Genomic DNA, 26,781 nt, shown 5'->3' on the forward strand with positions numbered 1-26,781 from the left:
CCAGGATCCTGATGAGGGTGCGAAAGTATGATCACATCACCCCAATCCTGAAAACCCTTCACTGGCTCCCTGTTTCATTCAGAATAGAGTACAAGGTCTCCCTTCTTACCCATCAGTGCATTTATGGACATGCCCCTCTTTATCTACAGGAACTCCTTACCCCCCATAACTCCTTACGTTCCCTCCACTCTGTACTCACTAACACTCTTCAAGTCCCCAGAACTAAGCTCAGCAGCATGGGTGACAGGGCGTTTTCATCGGTGGCGCCGAGGCTGTGGAATGCCCTCCCTGATTACCTGAGAGCCCCACAGTCGACTGAGGCCTTTAAGCGAAACCTAAAAACTCATCTTTTTAGAAAGTCATTTTGTTAAAGTATTTTATAGACTCTTCTGTTCTTTTTTTTATTTTATTATTCTATTTTTACTCTGTAGCACTTTGGGATTGCTAAAATATAAAGTGCAATATAAATAAAATTTATTATTATTATTATTAAATAACAAAAAACATACAACTGGAACAATTTAAATCAATGTCTACCCAGCAAGCTTCGTTTCCGGTGGTTTGCCTTGAGCAGCTAGTTTGCAGTCTTTTCTTCTTCAGCCACTTGGGATGCTAATGTTTGTTGGGATGCTGTTGGGATGATGTCAAAGAAATGCACTCAGATGCTCTCTTTTGTACAGTTGCCTCAAAGAGGTAATTTTATTGGAAAAGTACTGCTAAACAGCAAGACACAGCAAGTCACATATTGCATCATGCTAAAATCGGACAACTGATAACCTGTTATTGGTATTTTTACTTGTCAGTGAGGCCACTTTATCATTACCACATATAATACATTAGAGATGATTGGAGCAATTTACATGAGATCAGGCCATTCATCCCAACACAGCTTGCTAGCCCTATCCACTTAATTCTTCCAAAATAACATCAAGTCGAATTTTGAAAGTCCCTAAAGTCTAACTGCCCGCAACACCTCTTGGTAGCTTATTCTATGTTTCTGTGGTTCTCTGTGTAAAGAAAATTTTGTTCGAAAATTTGTGTTTCTGTGAAATTTACCTTTAACAAGTTTCCAGCTGTGTCCACATGTTCTTGTTGAACTCATTTTAAAATAACAGTCTTGATCCAGTGGACTAATCCCTTCAAAATTTGAAATACTTTTTCCTTACCCTGAAAAGGCTCAGCTCTTCTAATCTTCCCTCATAAATCATCCCCTGCCATCCTCGAATCAGCCTAGTCGCTCTCCTTTGGACATTTTCGAGTGCTGCTATGTCTTTTTTGTATCCTGAATACCAGCGCTAGTAGCTAAACACAACAAAGGTTATAATCATACAAGACCAAAAGGGCCCAAACACTATCATCTTACAAGTACACCCTGGTTATTTTATCTGTACATTAAGTTGTACAGTTTACAGTCATAGTAGCCATACAAGTACCAACTTGTGCATTCAGTGCCCAGCTGCTTAATAAAAGTTATTAAAAGAAATGGCGATGTTACACAGTGGGAAACACTCAACTGGCCCAACTTTTTTGGAGCGTGTTGGAGTCATCAGATTTGACATGAGTTCATATTTAAAAATATATATATATCCAGAAGAGTAAACCATCTAATAATGTGGTGTTGTAGTGTTTTCAGTATAGTACAGGGTGAATAGACTTTACAAAACTTTTTTTTATAATATTTTTCATATCCCAGCTTTTTTGAAATTTGGTTGTAGAATCAGTTACAGTTTCACTGGCAATACTTGTACCAGTATATCAGCAGAGACATCTTACATAATATTACAAATTATTATTTTTTATGTATGTACATATTGTGACTTGCTCACATGGGGTCAGACAAAATAAATTCTGCAGATCTGCTTTCAGAGGGTATTAGATGTGAACATTTGAACAAAGCTCATCGGAGCAGCTGCTAATTGTTCACTGGTGAATTGGGAATGGCATTGTAATCGACAAATCACCATTATTTCTTCCTGTTCTCCCTTATGTGCACACCCTCAATTAGTGAATTTTTTTTTTTCCCTTCGCTTGCTCCATCTGTGTTGTGTCTATGTGGCTGTGTGTATTGCTAGTAGCATTTCTTTGGTATTGTTTATGCCAGGCTCTGACTGTTCTGCCTCTCAGGTTGATTGGTAGCAGGTGCCTTTTACTCATTGAAGCCAATCTTCATATAAAAAAAGGGGAATGAGAGCCAACAGGCACTTACTCACTTAGCCTGTGCTCACAAAACTGGAGACAAGACCTCAGATCTGAAAGAAAAAGACAAGGATAAAAGGGGAGAATTTAAAAAGCAGGGAAATACAGTATAATTAGGAAAAGAAGGAAAGATAGGATCTCTTCTCTGTTTCAGCGTTGGCTCGAGACCTTTTAGCTTTCTTGCTTAATGATTTTTCAATCTTGCACGTCTAGTCTTTCCTCAGAATTATTGTTAATTTTGTTAACTTCCACACCCATTTTAATTTAATTTTTAACTGGGAAGCCAATGACATGGAAATAGAAAGTTTCTGCTAATTATAAACACTTTAGGTTAGGTTAGGTTAGGTTAGGTTTCTTTATTTAGTCATGTTTATACAGGAAAACATGAAATTTAGAAGAGCCTTATGAGATAAATATATTGTGTCTCACTTTTCAGCAGATAGTATATTCATGCAGGGCATAGTGACTTGTGTAAAGGTCTGATTTTGTTCAAATTGGCCTGCATACTGTGTAGAGTATAAGAGTTAACAGTGTTTTACATAAAATGAGAGTCTTATGTTTCTTTTTTCTTATAAATCTCTCACACATGCACAAATAAAAGAAGTATAAACAGCTAACCACCTCAAGTTTCAGTTTCTCCTTTATAGTGTCAGACAGAATATAACATGGCATTATGGAGGATGGTGTAGGTATTAGTAATAGGTGTGAGATTAGTACCTGTGTGTTAGGAAAATATACAGCATAATAATAATAATCCCTCTATTATAATTAAAAAAATCCTGGGATAAGATGAGACTTTTTAGCCTGGGACGGGACGTGACTTTTTCAGAGAGATACTTTCATGTCCTGTGAGATGAGACTTTGTGCCAAGAGATTTAACCACGCCCGGGGCTGAAAATAAAAGAGTAGATGACAAAGTACAATGTCGTAAAGAATTCAAAAACGTTGGCATAATACACATGCAGAGAAGGTTAGAGATAATGAAAGTACTAAAATTCAAAAGTCTCAAAAAAATGATTGTAAAGATCGCATTAGCACAAACAAACGGAAATTATTAATCGGTGAAATAACGGAACAGCGAAAAGAGTTTGAATATATTGTTCAGATTTAAACTTTAAGTCGGAGACTTGTAGATCGTCTAATTTGTGTTGCCATCAGGGAAAAGTAGTGTTTCTTCCCAAAGAAGAGGCGTATCCGCGAGAATTAAAAGAAAGTGAAATCCATATATGTGAGTGGCACAGACGTGAAGTGGCTGGCGTGCAGCAAAGGCCAGGGGGGGTGGTGAGTGAAGCGAGCAGGGGGCAAAGCCCCCTAATAATAATAATAATAATAATTTTTATTTATGTAGCACTTTTAAAAAAAAAATGAAAAGGGCTCCAATTGAAATAACTTATTTATTTGTGTCTAACGCTGCCAGGAAAGGCGCCAGCCCATGCAACCCTGATCAGGCTTAACTGGGACTGAGAATGTTATTGTATGTTACATTGATAATACCAAGCATAGGAAAATAACTCTCATGTTAAGATTGTTCAGATGTATAACACCATCACTAGCTAAGAGACGACATCTGGCTTCATGTAAAAGATTCACAACAGAACATTTCATAATTTACACCTGGTATTACCAACCTACCATTTTTATAGTTAATCAAATTTCAGGTCACAGAGATGAGAGTTTGTCCCAGTGGCACTGGGTGCAAGTCAGGAAACAGTCCTGTAAACAATGCCAGTCTATCGCAGGACCCACTCCCACACACACTTACACTCAGACTCTGCCTTTCCAGAAAAGCCTGTCAATCTATCTAGAACATCTTTGGGAAGATATCACAGTATTCGGGGGAAAGTCCATGTTGAAATGGACAGAATATGCAAATTTAACTGCCTGGGACTGAAACCCAGGAAAATGGATCGGTAAGGTGGTAGTGCCACCCACTGCACCAGCATGTTGTCAGATTTGCCTTGCACTGAACATTTGAGTCTGTAGATCATCACACATGTTCAGTTTATATGCTAAGACTGATAAATGGTTGTTTTTGTGTTTGTGTTTTTAGGATTACGGTGATGGCTATGGAGCAGTCTATGATGATGAAGGGTTTGACTCTTATGACAACAGTTATGGTGATCAGGTAGAAAGGTAAGTGATGTTTTGTTTCTTACTATTTCTGATATAGGGATCTGGACATTGTAATGCATATGCTTAACTATTTGAACCTACAGTAAATGGCAGTGAATTAGTTTGTTTTGCAACATGGGTTGTGCCTGCTACAATCATTAAAATGTTAAGGACAAGTAAAGTAAACTCAAAAATCTGCAACAGTTCCAACTAACCTTCACTGTGTACAGTTGAACCTATTGTCTAAACCATATTTACAGTATATCCTGTTTCCTGCTGTATGGTACCATTTATACCTCCTGATAATTATGTGTTTTGCATGCTCTCCTTGAAGTCAGAAACCCAGGATATATTGTAAAAACTCTAGTACTACATTATTTAGATTTATGCTGACGATGGGCTGTTGACAGATGTTGTCTGATACTGACTGCTGTGTGGAATAGCTCACTAACACCCTGGGGAGGTATGGATAGGATTTATTATGGCTGCATCTCTTTATTTGAGAAGTTAAATAATGAGCAACTTCACAGGTATTGGATAAGGCCATACAGTATCCTAGACATTTAAGCACTAATCCGGGGACAAATTTGTAAAGCAGGTTATGCAAATACAGAACATTAAATATGTGAGACTGAAAAGCAGATTAAGTGCTCCATAGAGATTTTATAACAAGGTCTACTTTACTACCACCCATCACCTACAGCACATATAAAATCACTTTAAAGCAGGAGGTAAAAATGTACATTACTATATGATTTGTGATTTCTTCTGACTTACTGCTCTATATTCTAAATCAGACCTTGTCTCTAAAGGATATTTTATCTTAAATACTTTAGTAATAGTTAAATTATTCTCTCACACAATACTTTACATGTACCATAAGAATGAAAATGAAAAATCAACCCACCACACAGAAGAACCTCCAGTTGCCAGAAACTCAGCCTTGCTGTTTTTCTTTTTATTCATTAAGCTGTTCTCTGCTTCCTGTTATGCTTGTATTATCAATGGCTTTAGACCAAGACAGCTTGCCCCCACAATTCATCTTTAGTTAATGAGTATAATAAGTTAAAAAATGCTGAAAATCCTCTATCATGCTTCACTGCTTTGCCATTAATTTCTCTGATTACACTTCAGCTATACATATACTTTTGTGTGTGTGTATATATATTTATATATACAGTATATGTATGTATATGTATACATGTATATATATGTATATGTGTGTGTGTATATATATTGTGATGAAACCGGGGTCGTCAGCGACCCCCAAACCCCAAAACACAAATAAAGGATGGTTTATTAACCAAATTCCTCCACAAAGTAGCACAAGCACAAGTAATTTCTCTCCACAATTTCTCTCAACACCACACTGCCCTCCTCCAGTCAAGTGCTGCTCCACGTCTTCCCAGCTCTGACTTGCCTGGACACGAAAGTGCAGTCTTTTTTATTAAGGACCACGGAGTACTTCCAGTGCCAGGGCCACTGCCCAATGGAGGTACTTCTGGGTCACATGGAAGTCCCACTTATTAGAGAGCTCATCTCCCTGCAGCGCACTCAAGGTACTCCAGCAGAGCGGTGTTGCCGGACTACACTTCCCAGCATACCCTACTGGTTCTGTACTGGACACTGATATCCAGGGCTGTTTCCAATAGCGTTCTGGAGCGATAAAGAGTCCCCAGTGACATCATCTGGTGGGCTGTCTGTCCATCCCCTCCAGATCGCTCCTTCCTTTCTCCTGGTCAGGATGCCCATCTGTCTGCTCAGAACCTCCCGTCCAGGTTAGGACCCATCCCCTTCTCTGGTCGGGATCCCCATCTAACCCTGGTGGCTTTATATATACAGTATATAATATGTTTGTGTATGTATATATATATATATTTTTTTTTTTCTTTGATTTACACCTCCACTCCACAGTTTAAAATTACAGATCAAACAAATCAGACATGACTAAAGTGCACACTGCAGACTTTAATTTAAAGGTATTTGTATTCATTGCTTTTTTCTGGGCATCCTAATATTTGGGACATAGCTATAGCAGGTCTATTAAAGCTGTCATATTTAATAGTCTGCATGCAATGACTGCTTGAAGTCTGAAATTCATAGACATCACCAGGTGCTGAGGATCTTCTATGATTATTCTCTGCCAAGACTCTAATGCAGACATCTTCAGCTCCTCAAGGACAAATGTTTCTTTGTCCCAAACGTTATGGAGGGCACTGTATATTATGTAGTGGAGTGAATGATGAGGCAAGGCAAATCCAAGAATAACTGGGGTGCCAACTGGGCAAAAACCCCATTTAATTCTAGCAAAAAAAGAAAACTTCAAACAATACACACACTTGATGGCACTATAATTACAGGCTAGTTGTCTTTTAAATCAATCTCATGGCAATCTCACAGACTCTCTTCAGCATGGCCAGGTCCAAATTAGATGCCACCTTCCTGGAGTGTCTTCCTTTTATACCAGATTGACCAGAAGTGGTGGAGTCTCATTGGCTTCATTGCTCTCATGGGGTGGTTTCTCAAGGCTGTGAGGAGAAAAAGGAGACAAGACTGTTAGTGGCAGCACCCTGTCTAATCCAGGAGTGGTACCACATGCCATAGGTGAAAGAGGAAGGTGTTCCTCTGGCACACATACATGACACCATATATATATATACAGTATCTGCAGAAAATATATATACATACAGTATATATAGGTCTTGTCTTAATCTCCTTTTGCTTAAACTGAAAAGGCTCAGCTCTTTCAATCTTTTCTCGTAACCCATCCATCTCCTGTAGCCCTGTAGTCATCCTAGTACCTCTTCTCTGGCATTTTCCTAGTGCTGCTATGTCTTTTTTGTAGCGTGAAGACCAGCTCTAGTAGTTAAATGCAACAGTAATTATAGTCACATGATACCAAAAAGGGCCCAAACACTTATTTTATACCTTCTTACAAGTACACACTGGTTATTTTATCTGAGCATAAACCTTGTGTTGTTTATAGTCATGGTGTAATACAAGTATTTGTGTGAGTATTTTCGTAACTTCCATTAGCCCTCAGACTGGACTTGGCAACCATCTACATAAAAACACCAGCCCAGCCCAGCCATGTTAAATGCCTGTTAAAGACAATTAATATAATATTATCCATTCCGTTAATAGAGCTACAGTCTGCTTTCCACATTTAAAAGCTGCATTTTATATAAATAACCATTTATTCCTAAAACTAACAGACCACACAGATATTACACGTCTTATTTCCAAATAATGTACTGTTAAAATAATTATTTTCTCCCCAATTACTATAGAAATTCAACTTCGTGGGTTTGAGTCATGAGTCAGAGTCTGATCTCCCCAAGTACGGTGTTGATTTTGTTCTTTATGTAAAAAAACAGCAAATGACGGCACTGATAAATATGCATTACAGGTTGAAAGTGAAACATTCAGTCTTTAATACGTTTCTTAGTTTGACATGGTACAGTTAAGATCATCCTGTGATCTGAGCGGTGGAATAGATGGAAAATGGCTTTATTTTGCTGTCGCTAAAATGAGCACTGTCTGCCTCTCTTTAAAGGTGAGGACTTCTGTTTGTGCATAAAACTTTGCCATAAAATTTAAAACCAGGAATATTTTTGATAGGTATTTGCACAATAGATAAAAATAAAGCATTGCAATAATATCAGGTTTCCTCAGAGGTGCTGAATCAAATACAGTTGGTGGTAAAAACCCCAATTACTTGACTGTTCCTTCTGAGAGTTTCGCAATACGCTCTTTGATGCATGAATTTACTTTAAAGCTTGTCTTTAGAAGAAAAATGGTCGCATTTTTTCTTTTTCTCATTATGGTATAGCAGCAGATCAGTTACAATGTCATGAAAAAAAGGTTTTTGTCCCCTTTCTGTTTTCTTCTATTACTGAAAATGTTTGAAAACAAGTGCTTTCAGATCTTTAACTAAAACTAAATATTATGTGATCAAAGTGAACAGAACACATATATGTTTTAACTATATACTCAAAGAACACATTTATTCAACCATTGACACTGATAGAAAAAGTAATTCTGATTTTATTACATTTCTGGCCCAAATTGGATTGGGAGTAAACGCATTATATCAGATTTTTTTGAGACTGGATAAAGGCTGTTTGATTTCTATCACTTAATCACTCACATGCAGACACACACACACACACACACACACACACACACTGCCTATAAAGCTTCTCAGGATAGTTCTACTACTTCCGATGGCGTCTCTCACCCAGATCCATGTGGCCCCATCACAATTTTAATGCTAAAAATGCCAGTTTTTAAAGCATTTTTTTGAACAGGTCAACACCAGGGCCTTTTAAACACTCTTTATGACATCACTGCCATAACTATAAAAATCAATAAATACAAATGGAAAAAAGAGATACTTGTATTGAAAAATGATGGAGGATAGAAAAATACTAGAAAACATGAGAAAATGGCTCACCTGTAGTATCTTTGTTTATGATCCAGGTGAAGTAAATTAGTTGTTTATCTCTCTTTCCTGTTTTTAGCAATGTACACTACATGACCAAAAACATGTGGAGACCTCTGTAAACGAATGAATTCAGATGTTTCATTATTAACATTTGCATAAAATGAAACACATGGCCATGCAGTCTCCACTGACATATGCAGTAGATTGGGTAATACTAATATATAATAAACATGGCACAGTCATGGGATGCCACTTTTGCTCCAAGTCAGCACATGAAATTTCAGCTCACTGCCCTGGTCAATCCTAAGTGCTGTTAATGTGAAATGGAAGCGTCAAGGAACAACAACAGCTCAGCCACGGAAGTGATTGACCACTGAAGCTCACAAGCTTCACCTGAGTGCTGAAGCCCATAAGCCTGTAAAAATCACCTATCATCTATGGCATCGCTCACAATAGAGTTCCTCTTTAAGCAACATCAGCACAAGAACTGGAGCTTCATGAAATGGGTTTCCATGGTCAAACAGTGGCACACAAGCTTAAGATTATTATGCGGAATGCCAAGAATTGGCTGGAGTGGTGCAAAGCACACCACCATTAGACTTTGGGGTAGTGGAAACATGTTTCCTGGAGCGATGAATCACATTTCACTATTTGGCAGTCTGGTGGGTGAATCTGCATTGGGCAGATAGCAAGAGAATGCCACCATCTGAACATTGGAACAATCTAGTCGAGAATAGCCCAACAAAGCTCACCAGTCGTATCCACTTAATTGTCCTAAAATAATGTCAAATCGAGTTTTGAAGGTCTCTGAAGTTCTACTGTATACTATACTACTTGGTCACTTGTCCCATGTTTCTATGGTTCTCTGTGTGAAGAAAAACATCTTAATGTTTGTGCCAAATTTACCCTTAACAAGTTTCCAACCGTGTCCCAGTATTCTCCTTGGACTTATTTTTAAAGTCATAGTTTCGTAATTTTAAACACCACAATCACGTCTCTTCTTAATCTCCTTTTGATTAAACTATAAAGGCTCAGCTCTTTTAATCTTTCCTCATAATGCATCCCCTGTAGCTCTGGAATCAGCCTAGTAACTCTTCTGCATTGTGCCTACTGTTTGGTAGAGGGGGGATAATGGCGTGGGACAGTTTTTCAGGGTTTAGTTGAGGCCCCTTGGTTTCAGTGAAGGGTACTGCAAATGCTACAGCATACAAAGGCAGTTTAGACAACTGTGTGTTTCCACCTTTGTGGCCAATGTTTGGGGAAGGCCCTTTTCTGTTCAGAAATGTCTGTGACCCTGTGCACAAAGCTTGGTCCATAAAGACATTGAGGAATTTGAGTGGCCTAACCTCGAATCTGTTGAACACCTTTGGGATGAACTGGATGGCTAGTTGTAAACCAACATCAGTAGCTGACATCACAAACGTTCTTTGGGCTAAATGGACACAAATTCCCACGGACACATTTCCCAGTCTGGTGGAAAGCATTCCAAAAAAAAGTTGAGGCAGTTATAGCCACAAAGTGGAGTGTGGGGGCAACTCGATATTAAAGTACCCATAATTTTGGAAAGGGATGTCCAACAAGTTCATGTAATGGTCAAGCTTTTGGCCAAATATTGTAATGACTTAAAATATCAGTATAATGTCAGTTTTTATTTATTTACCAATTGAGGCTGCAGCTCTGGATTCCTCTTTATGCTAAATTCATTGTTCAAAGATTTGCTTTTATTGTTTCTTGTTTTATTTTGCTTCTATTACGGTACATACTGTGCACCTTATAACTCTTCAAAAGAAGTTTTTAATGGATGTATCAAGCAAGTGAACTTGTGAAGGGATTTTTTTTCCAAACTCTCTATGAAGTCCTACAGTTTTGTAAAATGATCTGCTCTTCCTTGTGTGTTACAGAAAGCTCTCTTTATTCTGACAAAAAGCCCTGTTGAAGTCAAGGCTTTTTGTTGGATTGTGTCTGTAGGCCGTATTTCTCTAAGTCCTTTTCAGAAAGATTCATTTTGCACAGTTTGCATCTTGAGGGCACATTTGCAATAGCTAGTTGTTAGATCTGCAAACTTTTCTGTTGGAAATGTGCCTCCGGTGTAAAGCTATTTGTTTTAAAAGCGAGATGGCAGATAATGGTAAAGGCTTGAGGCAAAAGTGGAGTGGGGCGGGGGAGACCATGAAAAAGACATAGAATTTTGTCATTCAAGATGTGAATGCCAAAGGCCCTGCCTTACTGAATGGAGCTTAGTGTGTTTCTGGCTGGTTATAAAGAAATTAATTGATCTAAAATTGTATATTTTTTCTTGGAGAACGATGGCCAGGATTACTTAGGGTCATGAGAAATAACTAGTGTATCAAGATGGGGAAGAGACTGAAAAATATTCTGTATCTCAGTGACTCCATTAAAAGTCTTATGCAAATGTGCACGTACCTGCTTTGTTTATCATGATGAAAGAGCACGATACATCGTATTTAATATACCAATGCACTTGATCTTCCTGGCAAAATAACATGCAACAACAACCCCTTACCACTTAAAGAAAACAAATTGTTTGTTCCTTACCTTATGTTTTTTTTTTCATTTAATTGTTATTTATGTTGTTTTTGTATTATCATTATGTTCATAAAAATTACTTATGAACACTTTTAAATCACTTCAGCTTTTTTTGTTTGGCGCTTCCTGATTCTTCAATATGAAAAAACACATTCATACGATATACCAATCGACTTTTGGGAGCTTTTGCGCAAGGGTGAATAGGCGAAGGTGTGAGTGGTAACATGGCAGAGCGGTTTCAGGGTGTTATTGTGTAATTGGTCAGCCAAACATTCACGTGTGGGCATGCAATAAGAACAATTAATTTCTTCTATAGCCCAAAAATCATACAAAGAATGCCTCAGTGGGCTTTAACAGGCCCTGTTTTTTGACGGCACAAAGCTTTGACTGTCTAAGAGGATAAGAGGAAAAAAAAAACAAAAACTTGTAGACAAAAAAAAAATTGAAAGGAATCATGGGAAAGACAACTCAAGAAAGGGAGACCCCACCAGGTTGGGCATGCAATGGGTGTTAAAAATGGGGTAAATATAACACAGAAAACAGAATACAAGTGATCCTCTTCACAAAGCTGAATGGCCAATCTATGATGGCCACCTCAGAAATACAATACAACAGTACAAAAGAGTTTGTTGTTGCACAGCGCTCCTTGCCTAGAGCATGCGTAGAGCACCATGACAATTGTCTAGGGCAAAATGCAAGAACAGATTATGCCACACTGTAAATACAGAACTATCACATATGTGGATACAGTTTTGTTCAAAGACATGAAAAATGCATCTCGGAAAACAAGCTGCCTCCCCTCATTGGCCATTCTATGACTGTGTCAGTGCTGGGATGGACGATCTGATGAAAGGACCCTTCTACTCGATGATTTCGATCTGAGATGAATTTTTCCATACGCAGGCAAACAACTCACCCAACAGAAGGATAAATGGAGCCTGAGCATGACAGTGGGGGAAGGTTCGAAAGCAAGGAAGTGTTGGGAGTATGAGCCAGCATGGTAGAAGGAAGGCAGAGAGGTTGGTGAAGCAAGAGGTACTGCTGTTTTAGGGGTGTGTATCTCCTGCTGAGCATTCCAGAGAAGCCTGAGTGATTAAGTTCTCCAGTGGTCCTGCTAGACCGAAGTCAAGTGGTACTGCCTGAGGTGACTGAGATAAGCGCTGGGGAGAGGTACTGCAACTGTCAGTACCTCAGCCTGGCTGCAAGACCTGAGAAGAGTGAGCTGTGGAGAAGCAAAAGAAAGATGTGCAGGGCTGTTACAGAAAGAAGGGACAGAGGTAAAAACTGGAGGAAAGGAACAATCAAGGACATCTTAAGCGTGAGCAGCAGAAAACGTGATTTTGGACTGAAAAGGATCCACTGAGGCTTGTGGGTTTAGTGAATGGATCCCAACTGATTTTAACTTCGTATTTTTAACCTATTTATTGGAGTATTTATTGACGTAGGGCGGAGTGGTGGCTCTAAGGCTGGGCATCTGCATTCAAATCAGTTCAAATCCCACAAACACCAGAAGTGACTCTACTCCATTAGACCGTTTAGCAAGGCCCTTAACCTGCAATTGCTCCATCCTCGTTATGACGTTAATCTGCATCCAGTCCTGCAAGTATGCCTTCCAACCTGCAGGGAAAACTTGGGGGTTGGTGGCAGAATTGGCACTCCAGCCACCATAAAAAACCTCACACTGTTCCATTCCATCTGAACAAGTGTGGTGCTGAGGTGTCACCCGTTGCATGGCTGCACTCGGGTCCTAATCTGGGATCCTGTGTTGGTTTGTCATGTGCAAAGTGCTGTATCAGTGTATGCTCCTATCCTCTCTTATTGATGTTCACCATGAGCACTGAATTTTTTTTTGATTATTTTTTTATTTCTGAAGCACTGCACTTTTGCACCATACACTTTGTTGTGACTGTGTGTTTCCTCATTTGCCCAATCGCATCTCTGTTCATGACTATCAATGGTTCCAGCTTAAAGTTTTGCCAAGAACCATGGAACCAGCCCAGACCGTTATAGCTGTCTTCAGCAAAAATGACCAGAAAGACTTGAAGCTGTGCATGCCACATCAACTGGACCCAGGGATTCACATCATAATTGTATTTCACCCAGGGTTCTTCCCCTGGCTGTGGTTCAGATGGCATTTTTATGTCTATTTGGTTCATTGCTTATGTGAATATTGTTGATTATTTAGTTACTTCATGTTTAAGCATCTTTTTTTATGTGTCGTGTGTTTTTTGGTGGTCTCCCAAGAGTTGGAGCCACCTGCCTATTGCCTTCCAAGACCTTCCCCTGACACTATAAAGGCAAGGACAACACAGAGTCCCTTGCGGTTCATTCTAAACATGCTTGTGGTGTGGGATTATCGGTTACTGTACCTTTTGTGAATTTCTGTATTTTTTGACCGCTGGTCTCTATATATTGACTACTATTTGGATTTGTGATTGGGACATTGTTTGCTTATGGAATTGCCTTTTTTTGAATGTATTGTCTTCTGTGCCTTTGTTCTTTTTGATCCTTAATTTTTGTCTGCCTTTTCATTACTACTTGGGGTTTGACAAGTGATTTTCCACTCTATTGGGCATTTTGAGTATTTTTGGGACTTTGTGTAGTTTGCGTGATGTCGAGTTTGTAACACTAATGGAATATGAGGGGTACCAGTTTCACAAAACTTCAAAAAAATGGGGATCAAAAAAATAAGGATCAGTAATATTGGCACGTCTAGTGTCATTTATACTAATTTGAGGTTGCTGATCGTGAATATGATAATATTTTTGATAAGTGATTCTTTACTGGTGGTCCTAGCCAACTAAGAACCACTTGAAGAAGGTTAACAATAAAAAATTTTAAACATAAGAAAGTGGGATATCGTTTTAAACTATTTCAAGGTCTGTGATTACGATTATGGTATTATTTTTGATTTTTGATCCTTTACTAGGGATCTGTATGGATCTCAGATGGTGTTAAATGACAACTTTCTAGTACAATTGAGAATATTTAGTCTTTATATATTTAAGTTGAAGCACACATTTTAATATTTCAAATATTTGATGTAACTACTGGTATTCTTGTTTATTATGTATTTCTGCCTATTTCTTTTGAATACCCCGAATTAGCGTGGCTTACGCTAATTCAGACTTTTTAATTTTTATTGTTATTTCTGTTGTTTTTGAATTAGTGTCTGCAAGGCAAATACATTTAAATGTCTTTGGGAATGTAGGAAAAAGGTCGCTGAGAAAGGAACTGCATGAAAACCAAGAAAGACATTCCAAACTGACAATAATCTGAACACTGGATTCATGAGATAGCAGCAATACCCACTGCACCATCAAGTTATTTTATTATTTCTAACTTGGCCTAGATACAACCACTCTAGATTCAGACATCCCATTCCCAAAGACTGGGTTAAATGAACTAGTAAATAGAATTCTGTCTTCTTCTCTTTTTCTTTTGCAGTGTTGAACACCTAATGGCTTTTGCCTGTACATTTTGAAACTCTCCTTGATGAATGCTCATTCTCTTGACATCACTTGCAAAGCATTTTAGGGTGTTGGGAGTGGGTCACACCAAACTAACCTAAAAGCAGGCTTGGTGATTTGGCACACCCTACAAGATGGCACCTTACGTGTAAAATGAACTAAACACAGGGGTATAAACATTCTGTCATTGCGTAAATTAGTGTTTGTTTTATCGCTGCAGTTTGATGGTGTCACTATTAGTATTAGAGTAAATGTAAGCCACATAAGCTCACTAATGCAAGATAAGGGATGTGCAGAGTTAGCCTGCAGGCTGTTAACTTCCTCCTTGCACTAAAATTCCTGGATTTTCTGCTCTTCATATACACAATGGTTCTGTGTAGACATCACAGGCATCGGCAGGTCCTGTAGTGGTTGGAAAGGATTAAGGAAAAGATTGCACATTCAGCTTGAAGTTACAGTAATGTCATAATAATATGTAAGATAATGCAAGCAGACACCCTTAGACACACATTAACTTGTAGAGGACTTTGCAGCAAGGATAGATAGATAGATAGATAGATAGATAGATAGATAGATAGATAGATAGATAGATAGATAGATAGATAGATAGATAGATAGATAGATAGATAGATAGATAGATAGATAGATAGATAGATAGATAGTGTGGTGGATTGCCGGCTTTCGATTCCGGCCCTCACCCCCAGGCCGCCAGGAGGAGCTCTCCGAACAGCATGGACGTGCCCCGAGTTCCAGCAGGGACTCATGGACTATGTAGTTTTTACACACAGCCCTGCTGGATACCTTGGGGGCCACCAGGCGTCGCTGTAGGGGGGCTCGTGGGCTCTTATGTGCCCTATAACCCGGGGGTACGTCATCATCACGTGACAGGAAGAAACGACGTGCTCCCGGGTTGAGGAAAAGGACTGTTTACCCTGACCTGGAAGGAATAAGGAATGGTGGACTGTTGGACAGGAACACCTCCGGGTCAGGGTGTATAAAAGGACTGTGGGAAAGCCCAGACACTGAGCTGAGCTGGGAGGTAGGAGGGCGAAGTGTCTGGGCGAGGAGGAAAGAGTATTGTGTTATTATTGTGATTTATATGAGTAGTGTGGTGTGTAGAGTGCTTTGTGCACGTGATAACAAAATAAATAGTTGGTATACTTTTACTTCGTGTTTGGAGTGGTACCTGAGGGTGCGAGAGGTGGACAAAGGGCTTATCTGCTACAATAGATAGATAGATAGATAGATAGATAGATAGATAGATAGATAGATAGATAGATAGATAGATAGATAGATAGATAGATAGATAGATAGATAGATAGATAGATAGATAGATAGATAGATAGATAGATAGATAGATAGATAGATAGATAGATAGATAGATAGATAGATACCATATAGGAAGGTAAAACTGTAAAAAGAAACGTTCTCAATGTCAATCCTTAATTTTTTTTATGTGAGAGCACTGCAAATATTGTTATGTTTAAGTGATATAATAAATAAATATTCCAGAGATAATTGTGTTCTTTAGATTATTCTTACATATATTTATTTTTAGTTGTGCATTTGCCGCAAAAGTATGTTTTTTTTATATAATTATTTAGAATTACCTTGCATGCAATTTGCACATGTTTAGTTTGCTGTTATCATGGCTTATTGTATTAACCTTTTTTTTTTTTACATTTATTGTTTGTTCATTTATTTTGAATTGCCTAAGACTCCACATGCGCTTTGACTGGCACTGCCAATGTTATAGTATTTCAAATTCAATCTTGCAGAATACACCTCAGGTTACTCTTATTTTCCCCACAATAAAAATTATTCAATAGTAATCTTTCTACACTCGTTACAAATGCATTATTTTTAGGAAGTAAAGGATTAGGTCTAAAGTGAAAATAAAACTGCACATTATTAAGTGTTCTTCCATAATTTACTCTGAATTACTTCAAAGTGATTTTTACCAATTACTTATTATGTGAAACATCTCTTCTTCCTATCAGACAGATTTAGGTTGAGCTCTTATTTATGTCTCCTAAATCTGGGTCTCTATTGCATTTAGAGATGAAAAGGAGGGGAAAAAAATCAGACTTTCAAAATCTGTGCAGCGCCATTTAAATTTACATTTACAGAGGAGGTTGTTGCAAGATGGGTACAAAATGAAATAGATCTGTGTTTGCCGTTTAGATCTGAAAGTTAAAATATATCACAAGGTCAGTGAAAAGCCTATTTTTATGTTCCTATCCCTGATCTTAAATTACATTTTTCAGACCAGGCATTTATATTTTGAGCCTTCAGTCTACATTTTAAAAGCTGGTTGGGCTGCCAACCAATGATCAAGGTGTCAACAAGACATTTCTATTCCAAGGCTGTTTCCATTTAGGTCTTACCCATGGTTAGTGGTGCCAATTTTGTGCTTGTTTATTTTGTCAGAGAAATTGTGATTGATTATTCAATGTATGCCTTACATAGCTAAAATGTTTCTAGCTATGGTATAGTCATTTTAACCATTATAGATGTCCTATATTTTTCACAGGACAAAAGATGGTTTTATTTGATGAGTGAAGTTTGAGGTTTTGATTCAATCTATGAAAAACGATTGTGCTGATTTTTTTAGGAGTGAATGGTACAGCTGCTTTAGCATGGATCTCAAACTCCAGTCCTGGAGGGCCAAAGTGGCTTCAGGTTTTCATTCTAACCCCTTTCTTAATGAGTGACCTGTTTTTGCTGCTAATTAACTTTTGAATTAATTTTAATTGACATGATCTTGAAGACTCGGATCCAATAGTTGTTTCTTTTTCCTTAATTAGCAGCCAATCATACAATATCTGAAAATAAAGAAAGTGCTGTTAGAAAAATCAACAATTTTGAAAATGTATGCTATTGCACAATGAGAGCGGCAACATGCCATGGAATTAAAACAACGGGTTTAATTAACAACAAGAATCAACACCTAATTAAGAAACTGGGTGCAGTGAAACTGGTTGGAGTTTGAAGCCCTGACTTAGTTGGTCTTGTGTTGGCTCACACATTTCACATTTCATTTTTGTTTAAGAAAAGAAATAAAGCAATTTAGAGGAACAATGAAGAAATTCAGGGAAACAAATTAAAAAAAACAAGTAAAGTAAAATTAATTCAAAAGATGTTAATTAGCAGCAAAAACAAGTCACTAATTAAGAAAAGGGTTAGAAAGAAAACCTGTTACAGCTGCGGCCCTCCAGGACTGGAGTTTAAGATCCCTGGTCTAGCACTTCAGCTCCAAAAATGTTAGGACAGAATGGAAAATGCTAGAAACCAAACGCAGGGATCCATAAAGTGGCTTGTATTCAACCAAAAACAGTATAAAGACAAGGTACTGTAGGTTTTACCTAATCAAATGTATTGTTTTTGAAGATATACAATTATTCCAAAATGAATGCCCACAAAATGTTCCCAAAACATTGGTACAGGTTTAGCCGATGACTAATAAGTAGTGTGACAATTTGACATAACAAGTGATATGAAAGACCTGATGTTAAATGGGTGACGCAACCGAGTTCTAGTATACTGTATCTGGAGCCTCCAACAAAAGCCTAGTCCTTCAAGAGCAAGAATGAGTCGAGGTTCACCAATCTGCCAAGAAATGCACCAGCAAATAATCTAGAACAACATTCCCCAAAGACAAACTGGCAGGATTTCACCCGTTAAAGTGCACAATATAATTAAGAAATTCAAGGAATTAGGTCAGATCTCAGTGCATTAAGGGTAAGGCCAAAAACCACTTCTGAATTTACGTAATCTCAAATCCCTCAGACGTCACTGTCTTAAAAACCATCACTTGTCTTTAATGGATATCGTGACATGGCTTCAGGAATACTTTGGTAAAGTTTTGTCAGCCAACACCATTCACTGCTACATCCATACACGCAAAGGAAAAAGTGATACATCAACCTTGTCCAGAAGAGACAGCGACTTCTCTGAGCTCGGTCTAATCTTAGATGGATAGTAGCACAGTGGAATCGTGTTTTGTGGTCCCACAAGTCAATTTTTAAAACGGCCAGAGGAAAAGGGCCATCCCAGCTGTTATTAGAGTCACATCGAAACGCCAATGTTTGTCATGGTATGGAGGTGTGTCAGTGCCCATTGTATGGGTAACATGAACATCTGTAAAGAGCACCATTAAGGTAGAAAGATACGTACAAAAAGCTGCCATCCAGACACTGTCTTTTCTAGGGATGTCTCTACTGTTTTCCAGCAGGACAATGACAGACCACATTCTTCCCAGATTAAAAATGCCTGGCTGCATAATCAAGAGAGTTTAGGTACAAGATGTACACCTGCATCGGATTGAGAAAGTCTGGTGCGTTATAAAGGAAAAATATGGCAATGAAGTCCTTGAACAATTGCATGGCTCAAGATCTTCTTAACACTTTGAATGCAAGGTATGAATTTAGTCATATCTCACTGAGCATGTCAAAATATGACATATGAGATAACTCGTATCTCTGTATACAGTAATCCCTCACTTATCGCGGGAGATAGGTTCCAAGGCCGACCGCGATAACTGAATTTCCGCGAAGTAGGGACACCATATTTATTTAATTATTTAACGTGTATTTGGATGTTTTTAAACCCTCCCTGTATTGTTTACAACCCACCCTTTACTCTATTAATAACAGGGACAACTGCTAAGCAATATGAAATCGGTAGATAAGTTTACACTTACTGTATAGCGAAGTACACGTAGCTATATATGACGTGATGAATATGCTGCGCAGTAAAAATGATGACGATGAAAGTGATGATCCCCTGAATGCAGTATAAAGAGCACGTTAATGTTGAATGAGTGAGATGAGATGAGACTTCCTGGTTAATGCAGCGCTGCGTCGCTGAGCCAATCAGCAGCACACAGGAACTTAACTGCGTGCTCTGATTGGGTAGCTTCTCAGCCATCCGCCAATAGCATCTCTTGTATGAAATCAACTGGGCAAACCAACTGAGGAAGCAACTGTCAGAAGTAAAAAGACTAATTGTCCGCAGAAACCCGCGAAGAAGCGAAAAATCTGCGTTATATATTTAGATATGCTTACATATAAAATCCGCGAAGTCGTGAATCCGCGAAAAGTGAACCGCGAAGTGGCGAGGGATTACTGTACAGCCATTATAGATAAGCCAGCTAGCTGGAGAGCTTTACTGCTGCATCTCTGTTACCTACTACAGTGGTAGTAGGTACACTGCCATCTAGTGGATAGCCATGGAATTTTATTTATTTATTTGTTTGGTAGCAACGGCTTGCGGAAAATAGTGATATAAAAAGACAGTCTGTAGCTATATCATTGTGAAACAGGTATAAAGCAGCTGGCATTTTGAAACAACTGGATTTACTGCAAGATGAGTATTTTGAAGATAATGATAGAGATTGAGGTAGCGACAATCATTTTAAATGATATGGAGCCTGTAGGCTCTGGCACTGATGTGAATAGCTGCACCAAAGGCGTTTCTTCATCAAAAAGCGTCCGACTTGTCGTGACTGTTAGGACAGCAATATATTCTGCCGCTTACTGAGCACAAACAGTCACCAACTGCCAAATATATTTTGTGCAACAAGGGTGGACAGTGCAAAGAAATGTGTTATATTTATTGAATCATGTGCTTCTAAGTCTGCGCTCTGTGTGGTCCCTTGCTTCTAGGACTCTCATTCAAATGTAGACTTTTAGTCATGTTGCTGATATAAATAATGTAAACAACTTCTTCTTTACATTTTGAGAGTTACTCTTGATAATAAAATTGTTGCCTTCTAATACATTTCTTTACATTTTTTACTAATTTTGATAGAGTTCATTATTTATTATATATGCATAGACCTGTGCTGCAGCATCCTGGTAATAAATGATCCAGTAGTAAACGTGTTAATGGGTGAATGGGGGAAAGTTCCACTTGCTAAACTTAACCACTTTGTGTCTTCAGTGCCCAAATTCTTAGTAAGTGTTACTAAAAGAAATGGTAATGTTATACATTGGTAAATACCCAACATGAGTGTATAGTTTCAAAAAAGCAATTAAATTGACAAAGTAAAATATCAAATAAAGTGTTGTTGTGTTTTCAAAATAGTACAGAATGAACAGAATTTACAAATCATTCCTTTTTGTTTTTTATTAACATTTTCCATATTGTCCCATTTTATATTTGGAATTGGGGTTGTAGTTTCAATTAAATGTACTTTGGATACTCCACTTTGCTCCGTGCTACTACAGTTGATAGATGTGCACGCCAGGTTGCTTGGTACTCTAGCTATGAAGTAGGCCAGTATGAGTGATGAGCATGGGAGTATGAGTGAGAGCCTTCTACGATGGACTAGCAGTCCTGCTCAGGGTTATTTCTTGCCTTGTGTTTGTTGCCAAGAAATACAATTCTGGCTTTCATGCAAACTAAATCTTTTATTTCTATAGCACATTTTGATTCAAAAGCATGTAGCTCAAAGTGCTTTACAAAATGTCAAAAAAAGAAATTAAAGAAAATAAAAGCGTATATCTGAAAAAATGAAATACCCAAAGCAGCAAATAAGAATAAATTAATGCATGATTGCTATTACAAATCCATCTTAATAAAAGGATAAGTGTCTGCATTGCTGTCTCTGTGCATCACAAACATTTTTAGTAAAAACGCATTGCATTTTTCATTCCATTAGATGACGCACCACAAAGTTTCCATACCAAATGGCATATAACAGAGACATAGTTAACACGGATATCTACATTAATTACTTAGATTTTAACCCATTTTAGACATATGATAGATAAAAACTAATTCATATTTAAGGGTTCTATTGTGGTCTCTTGTGGTTATAACAAATGTGATGCTATTGTCAGATGGCCAGAGAAGACTGAAAACATCCATCCATCCATTTTCCAACACGCTGAATCTGAACACAGGGTCACGGGGGGTCTGCTGAAGCCAATCCCAGCCAACACAGGGCACAAGGCAGGAACCAATCCCGGGCAGGGTGCCAACCCAATGCAGGGGACTGAAAACATTTTTAAAAATTTCAGCTGGTGGAGTTCCAGGGCCAAAAAAACAGCCAGCCACTACTGAGCATTCTTCATAAATGTCCTCATGCAGTTCTTTATTGTTTCAAAGTTTCAACTTGAAGATTTTATGCAGTGGGTCTCATCAACAATTGGAGTGTCCATATTCATTCCAACATCACAGATGGCTGCACCGAACTTTTTAATGAGCTGATGAAGATGCAAAACTCTATCAGAGAAAAACAGAAAAGAAAACTGAGAAAAGCAGAGATTAGTGGTAATAGTGAATTCAAGAAATGTATATTTCAATACATATGTAATCTATCAAAAGTGAAATGAAAGTAAAGCTGTGGAAAAGCCAAATAACAAAAGTGTATTTTTATGGAATTTATTTAAATAATTAATGGTAGTAGCCTAGTGTACTTCAGTTAGTAAAATATGTCAGATAATGGGTGCATAACAGCAAAGGGCCACCCCACCACTTCTTTTATGCTTACCTCTTGAAATAATAAGCTGAACACCATTAGAAGATCTAAGGCTGTGACTGGAAATGTAAGGGGACAGGCATTCCAGAATATAGGAAGAAGCAGGGTTATTTAGTGCTTTGAAAACCTTTTAATAGCATTTTAAAATCATTTCTAAAGGACACGGGTAACCAAAGTAATGATGCCAAAAAACTGGTGAAAGGTGTTCGAATTTTCTATTCTTTGTTAAGATTTTTGCTGCTGCATTCTGAACATACTGCAACCGATTGATGTCTTTCTTACAAAGTCCTGTTGGGAGTGCATTAGAATAGCCCATCATACTGAAAATAAATTAGTATGAAGTAATCTATCACAGAGTACACTGACATGCACACCTCCGCACAATCATCCATCCATTCATCCATATTCGGAACCCGCTTGTTCCACTTCAGTACTGGTAGGAGACAATACCAAAGCAAAAAATCAATGCTGTACAGAATGCTGATTCATATTGGGATGATTTAAAATACTAAGATAATTTAAAAGACACCATTTTTGCAATTAAGGAGAAAGCTAGAACACACAAAAAAAAAACTACACAGAACAAGGAAAACATTTGGGCTCTGCACAAGTCAGGAATGAAACACAGATGCCCATCCACTCTTATCAAACCACTGCCTGAATGCAGTGTATTGGTTATATAAAGAGTTGTTTATTTTTTTGGGCCATTTCTACTGCCCTTCTGAACACATACGTTAGTACCAATAGGCAAACTTAAGTCTTGCTCTCAAGGCACAATGATTGAGATCCACTAGACCGTATCCTTAAGACCAAATGTACTTTTATGCCAATATTTGCCTTTTCCATTTAAATACATCATAGAAAGCTAAAATAGCATGAAAAAGGACTTGTGCTGTAAACAGCAGGAGTGTCGTCAACCTCCATATGTGACTGAGTGTTAGCAAATGATGACAAATGTGTTGCAATCTTTCTCAGATTTTCGTCACATTGAGCACTGTGGAGATTACCAATCCACGTTTATTGCATTCTCCTTGGAAGTCACAAAGGCTGCTTTTCCAGGGAAAGTCAATAAAGACTGATCCTGATACTCTAGTGAAGTACACATCTATATTGGCTAAGCTCTGGGACTTTGCAGCTTCCATGGAGAAGCACCGCTAGGAGGTAAAGACCAGGAGTACAATTCACAACCTTGGAGCTGAAGTGCCATTTTCAAAGTGAGGCACTGGAGAGTTCTAAGAGCACCAGTTCTAATCATCAATTTTTAATTGTTTTTCCTTTGATCATTCATGCATGGCATGCTCTTTAGGGGTTAAAGTTTAATGCAACTGAGTGCAGAATAAGTGGAGGGCCATATCCCAGAAGGAGAAATATTGCTTTTTTTAATTGGTAAAGACATGTGTAACCTGCAATATATCTGTTGATTGGTGCTGAAGGAGGGAGAGGGAATGAGCTGCCATTAATGGGCTCTATGAAGCATAAGAGTAAATCAGACGGATTCATTGCTGTGAACGATCAAATTAATCTACTTTCCATGTTGTAATTGAAGACAAGACATGTGAAATGTTTTTTTTTTAGTTTTGTTTAATTGAGCTTTGTTGCTTGATATGTTATGCAGTTGCATGTTAACGCTGACAGCTTATGAAAATAAAATTCATCCTCTGAGCCAAACATTATAGATGTGGCCAACAAGCATGAAACATCAAGCTGCTTTAATACAAGGATCATCTATCTATCTTTTCAGTGTCTACACCAGCTCTCCCTGTGCATTTTTTTTTAATAATGGAGTCAGTTTAGGAGAAATGGGTGCAAAGCAGGAGAACAACATGGGTGGTGCACCAGTCCACCATGGACGGCACTTATACAGACACCTTATAAAGTATGTGACTTGAGCCTCTCGGCCCCCTGGAGGAAACCAACACGATTAGGAGATATAAAAACATCAGCCCAAATTAATGTTTTATCAAGCTCTTCATCATGTAATAAAATTGTGATCGCTGCACATTTACAGGTGTTTTATGTTTTATAGCTATTGTAACTCTCCAGATTATACGTAATGCATATTATGTTATCTTCATTTTGATAAATCTCTCATTCTGTCCATAGTTACTCCCAGACAAGGCGAAACACATTTGATTTGTGATGTGCATACAAACAAAGATTATTGATTATCAAAAGAGTGGCACGTTTTTATTTACTGCACTGCAGATATCATCAGAGTTTTGGTTCTCCTTTATTGTGTAAGCGCTTGTGAGTTGAGCTGCAGGTTACCTGATACTGTAAGAATATTGGCTTATACTGTATATTAGTGTAATATCTGTGTTAGCATATTCTGATATTCTTCATCGCAGATATCACCAGAGTTTGGTTTCTCTTTAATTCTATAACTGCTTTTGAGAAGAACTGCAAGTTACCTGATACTGTGAGAATGTTGGCTTATATATTAATGCAATACCTGCGTTGTTAGCATATTCATATTCTGATATTTGTCATCACAGATATCAGCAGAGTTTTGGTTCTCCTTAATTGTGTAATTGCTTGTGAGGAGAACTGTTGGACTATAGAAATGTTGGCTTATATATTAGGAGAGTAAAATAATCTAGATGAGAACTGGCCATTCACCCCAACAAAGCTCACCAGTCCTGTTCACTTAATTCTTCTAAAATCACATCAAGTTGAGTTTTGAAAGTCCCTAAAGTCCTACTGTCCAAGTGTCTGTGGTTCTCTATGTAAAGAAAAACTTCCTAATATTTGTGTGAAATTTAACCTTAACAAATTTCCAACTGTGTCCGCGTGTTCTTGATGAATTCATTTTAAAGTCACAGTCTCGATCCACTGAACTAATTCCCTTCATAATTTTAAACATTTCAGTCATGTTTCTTCTTAATCTTATTTTGCTTAAACTGAGAAGGCTCAGCTTTTATTAATCTTTTTTCATAATTCATCCCTTGTAGACCTGTAATCAGCCTAGCCGCTCTTCTTTGGACTTTTTCTAGTGCTGCTATGTCCTTTTTGTAGCCTGGAGATCAAAACTGCACACAGCACTCCAGATGAGGCCTCACCAGTGTGTTATAAAGTTTGAGCATATCCTCCTTGGACTTGAACTCCACACATCAAGGTGCTATATAACCTGACATTCTGTTAGCCATCTGAATGGCTTCTGAATACTGTCTGGCAATTGATAGTGTCAAGTCCATGATGACTCCTATATTGTTCCAATAAGTGGTGCTTTTGATTTTCAGACCTCCCATTGTGTATTCAAACCTAACATTTTTACTTTCTACATGTAACACTTTACATTTACTTACTTTAAATTTTAGCCTGTATGCTGTCGAAGTCGCTCCGTAATATAATATTAATGTCATATCTGTGGTATAATATTCATATTCTGATATTCTTCATCACAGATATCACCAGAGTTTTGATTCTTGTTAATTGTGTAACTGCTTGTGACATGAACTGCAAGTTACTTGATATTGTGGGAAGTTTCCATCCATCCATCCATTTCCAACCCGCTGAATCCGAACACAGGGTCACGGGGGTCTGCTGGAGCCAATCCCAGCCAACACAGGGCACAAGGCAGGAACTAATCCCGGGCAGGGTGCCAACCCACCACAGGACACACACAAACACACCCACACACCAAGCACACACTAGGGCCAATGTAGAATTGCCAATCCACCTAACCTGCATGTCTTTGGACTGTGGGAGGAAACCGGAGCGCCCGGAGGAAACCCACGCAGACACGGGGAGAACATGCAAACTCTACGCAGCGAGGACCTAGGAAGTGAACCCGGGTCTCCTAACTACGAGGCAGCAGCACTACCACTGCGCCTGTGGGAAGTTTTGCTTATATTTTAATGTGATATCTACATTAAAATGTTCATATTCTAATATTCTTCATTGCAGATATCTCCAGAGTTTTGATTCTCGTCAATTGTGTAACTGCTTGTGACATGAATTGCAGGCTACTTGATATTGTGGGAATGTTGGCGTATATATTAATGCAATATCTGCATTAACATTTTCTGAATATAGTAGTGCAGGGGTAGTCAAAGTCATTCCTGGAGGGACACAGTGGCCGCGGGTTTTTGTTTCAACCCAGTTGCTTAATTAGAAAACTATCCTTGCCAATAATTACATTTCATGGCCTGTTACTGCTTTAACTCTGCTATGTCAAGTCATTCTCATATCCTAGATTTTTTTTCCATTCTAAGGATATCATCCAAATACTTTGAAGTGTAAAATGGATAGGTAATTCTCAATCCTTCACTTTTTTCTCTTCTCTTTCCTTCCAGGTATTTAATTAAACCAAATAGTGCACGATAAATACACACAGGTGTAAAGGGTAACAAGCAAAATGGATAACTGCTGGTTTCTTTTGTCATTTGCATCTTATTACTAATAAGGAGCAATTAAAAACTGAGAATGCAGCTGTTTAAGACTTAAATAAGCAATAAGGGTTCATAATCTTAACGAGGGAGATAACTAAAATGAAGCAGAAGTGTTTCTTGAGCAATAAGTGC

At 38.2% G+C, this 26,781-nt stretch overlaps 1 protein-coding gene across 1 annotated transcript in view; it reads left to right on the forward strand.

The window, feature by feature from the left end:
- Positions 1 to 26,781, forward strand: part of khdrbs3 (KH domain containing, RNA binding, signal transduction associated 3) — a 541,731-nt gene that overhangs the window by 465,272 nt on the left and 49,678 nt on the right. The window contains exon 7 of the mRNA XM_051936013.1: positions 4,247 to 4,329. Within this exon, the coding sequence (XP_051791973.1) occupies positions 4,247 to 4,329 (83 nt within the window). The remainder of the gene's footprint in view (positions 1 to 4,246; positions 4,330 to 26,781) is intronic.

This window comes from Erpetoichthys calabaricus, chromosome 13, assembly GCF_900747795.2.
Source record: "Erpetoichthys calabaricus chromosome 13, fErpCal1.3, whole genome shotgun sequence".
NCBI classification, from domain to species: domain Eukaryota; kingdom Metazoa; phylum Chordata; class Cladistia; order Polypteriformes; family Polypteridae; genus Erpetoichthys; species Erpetoichthys calabaricus.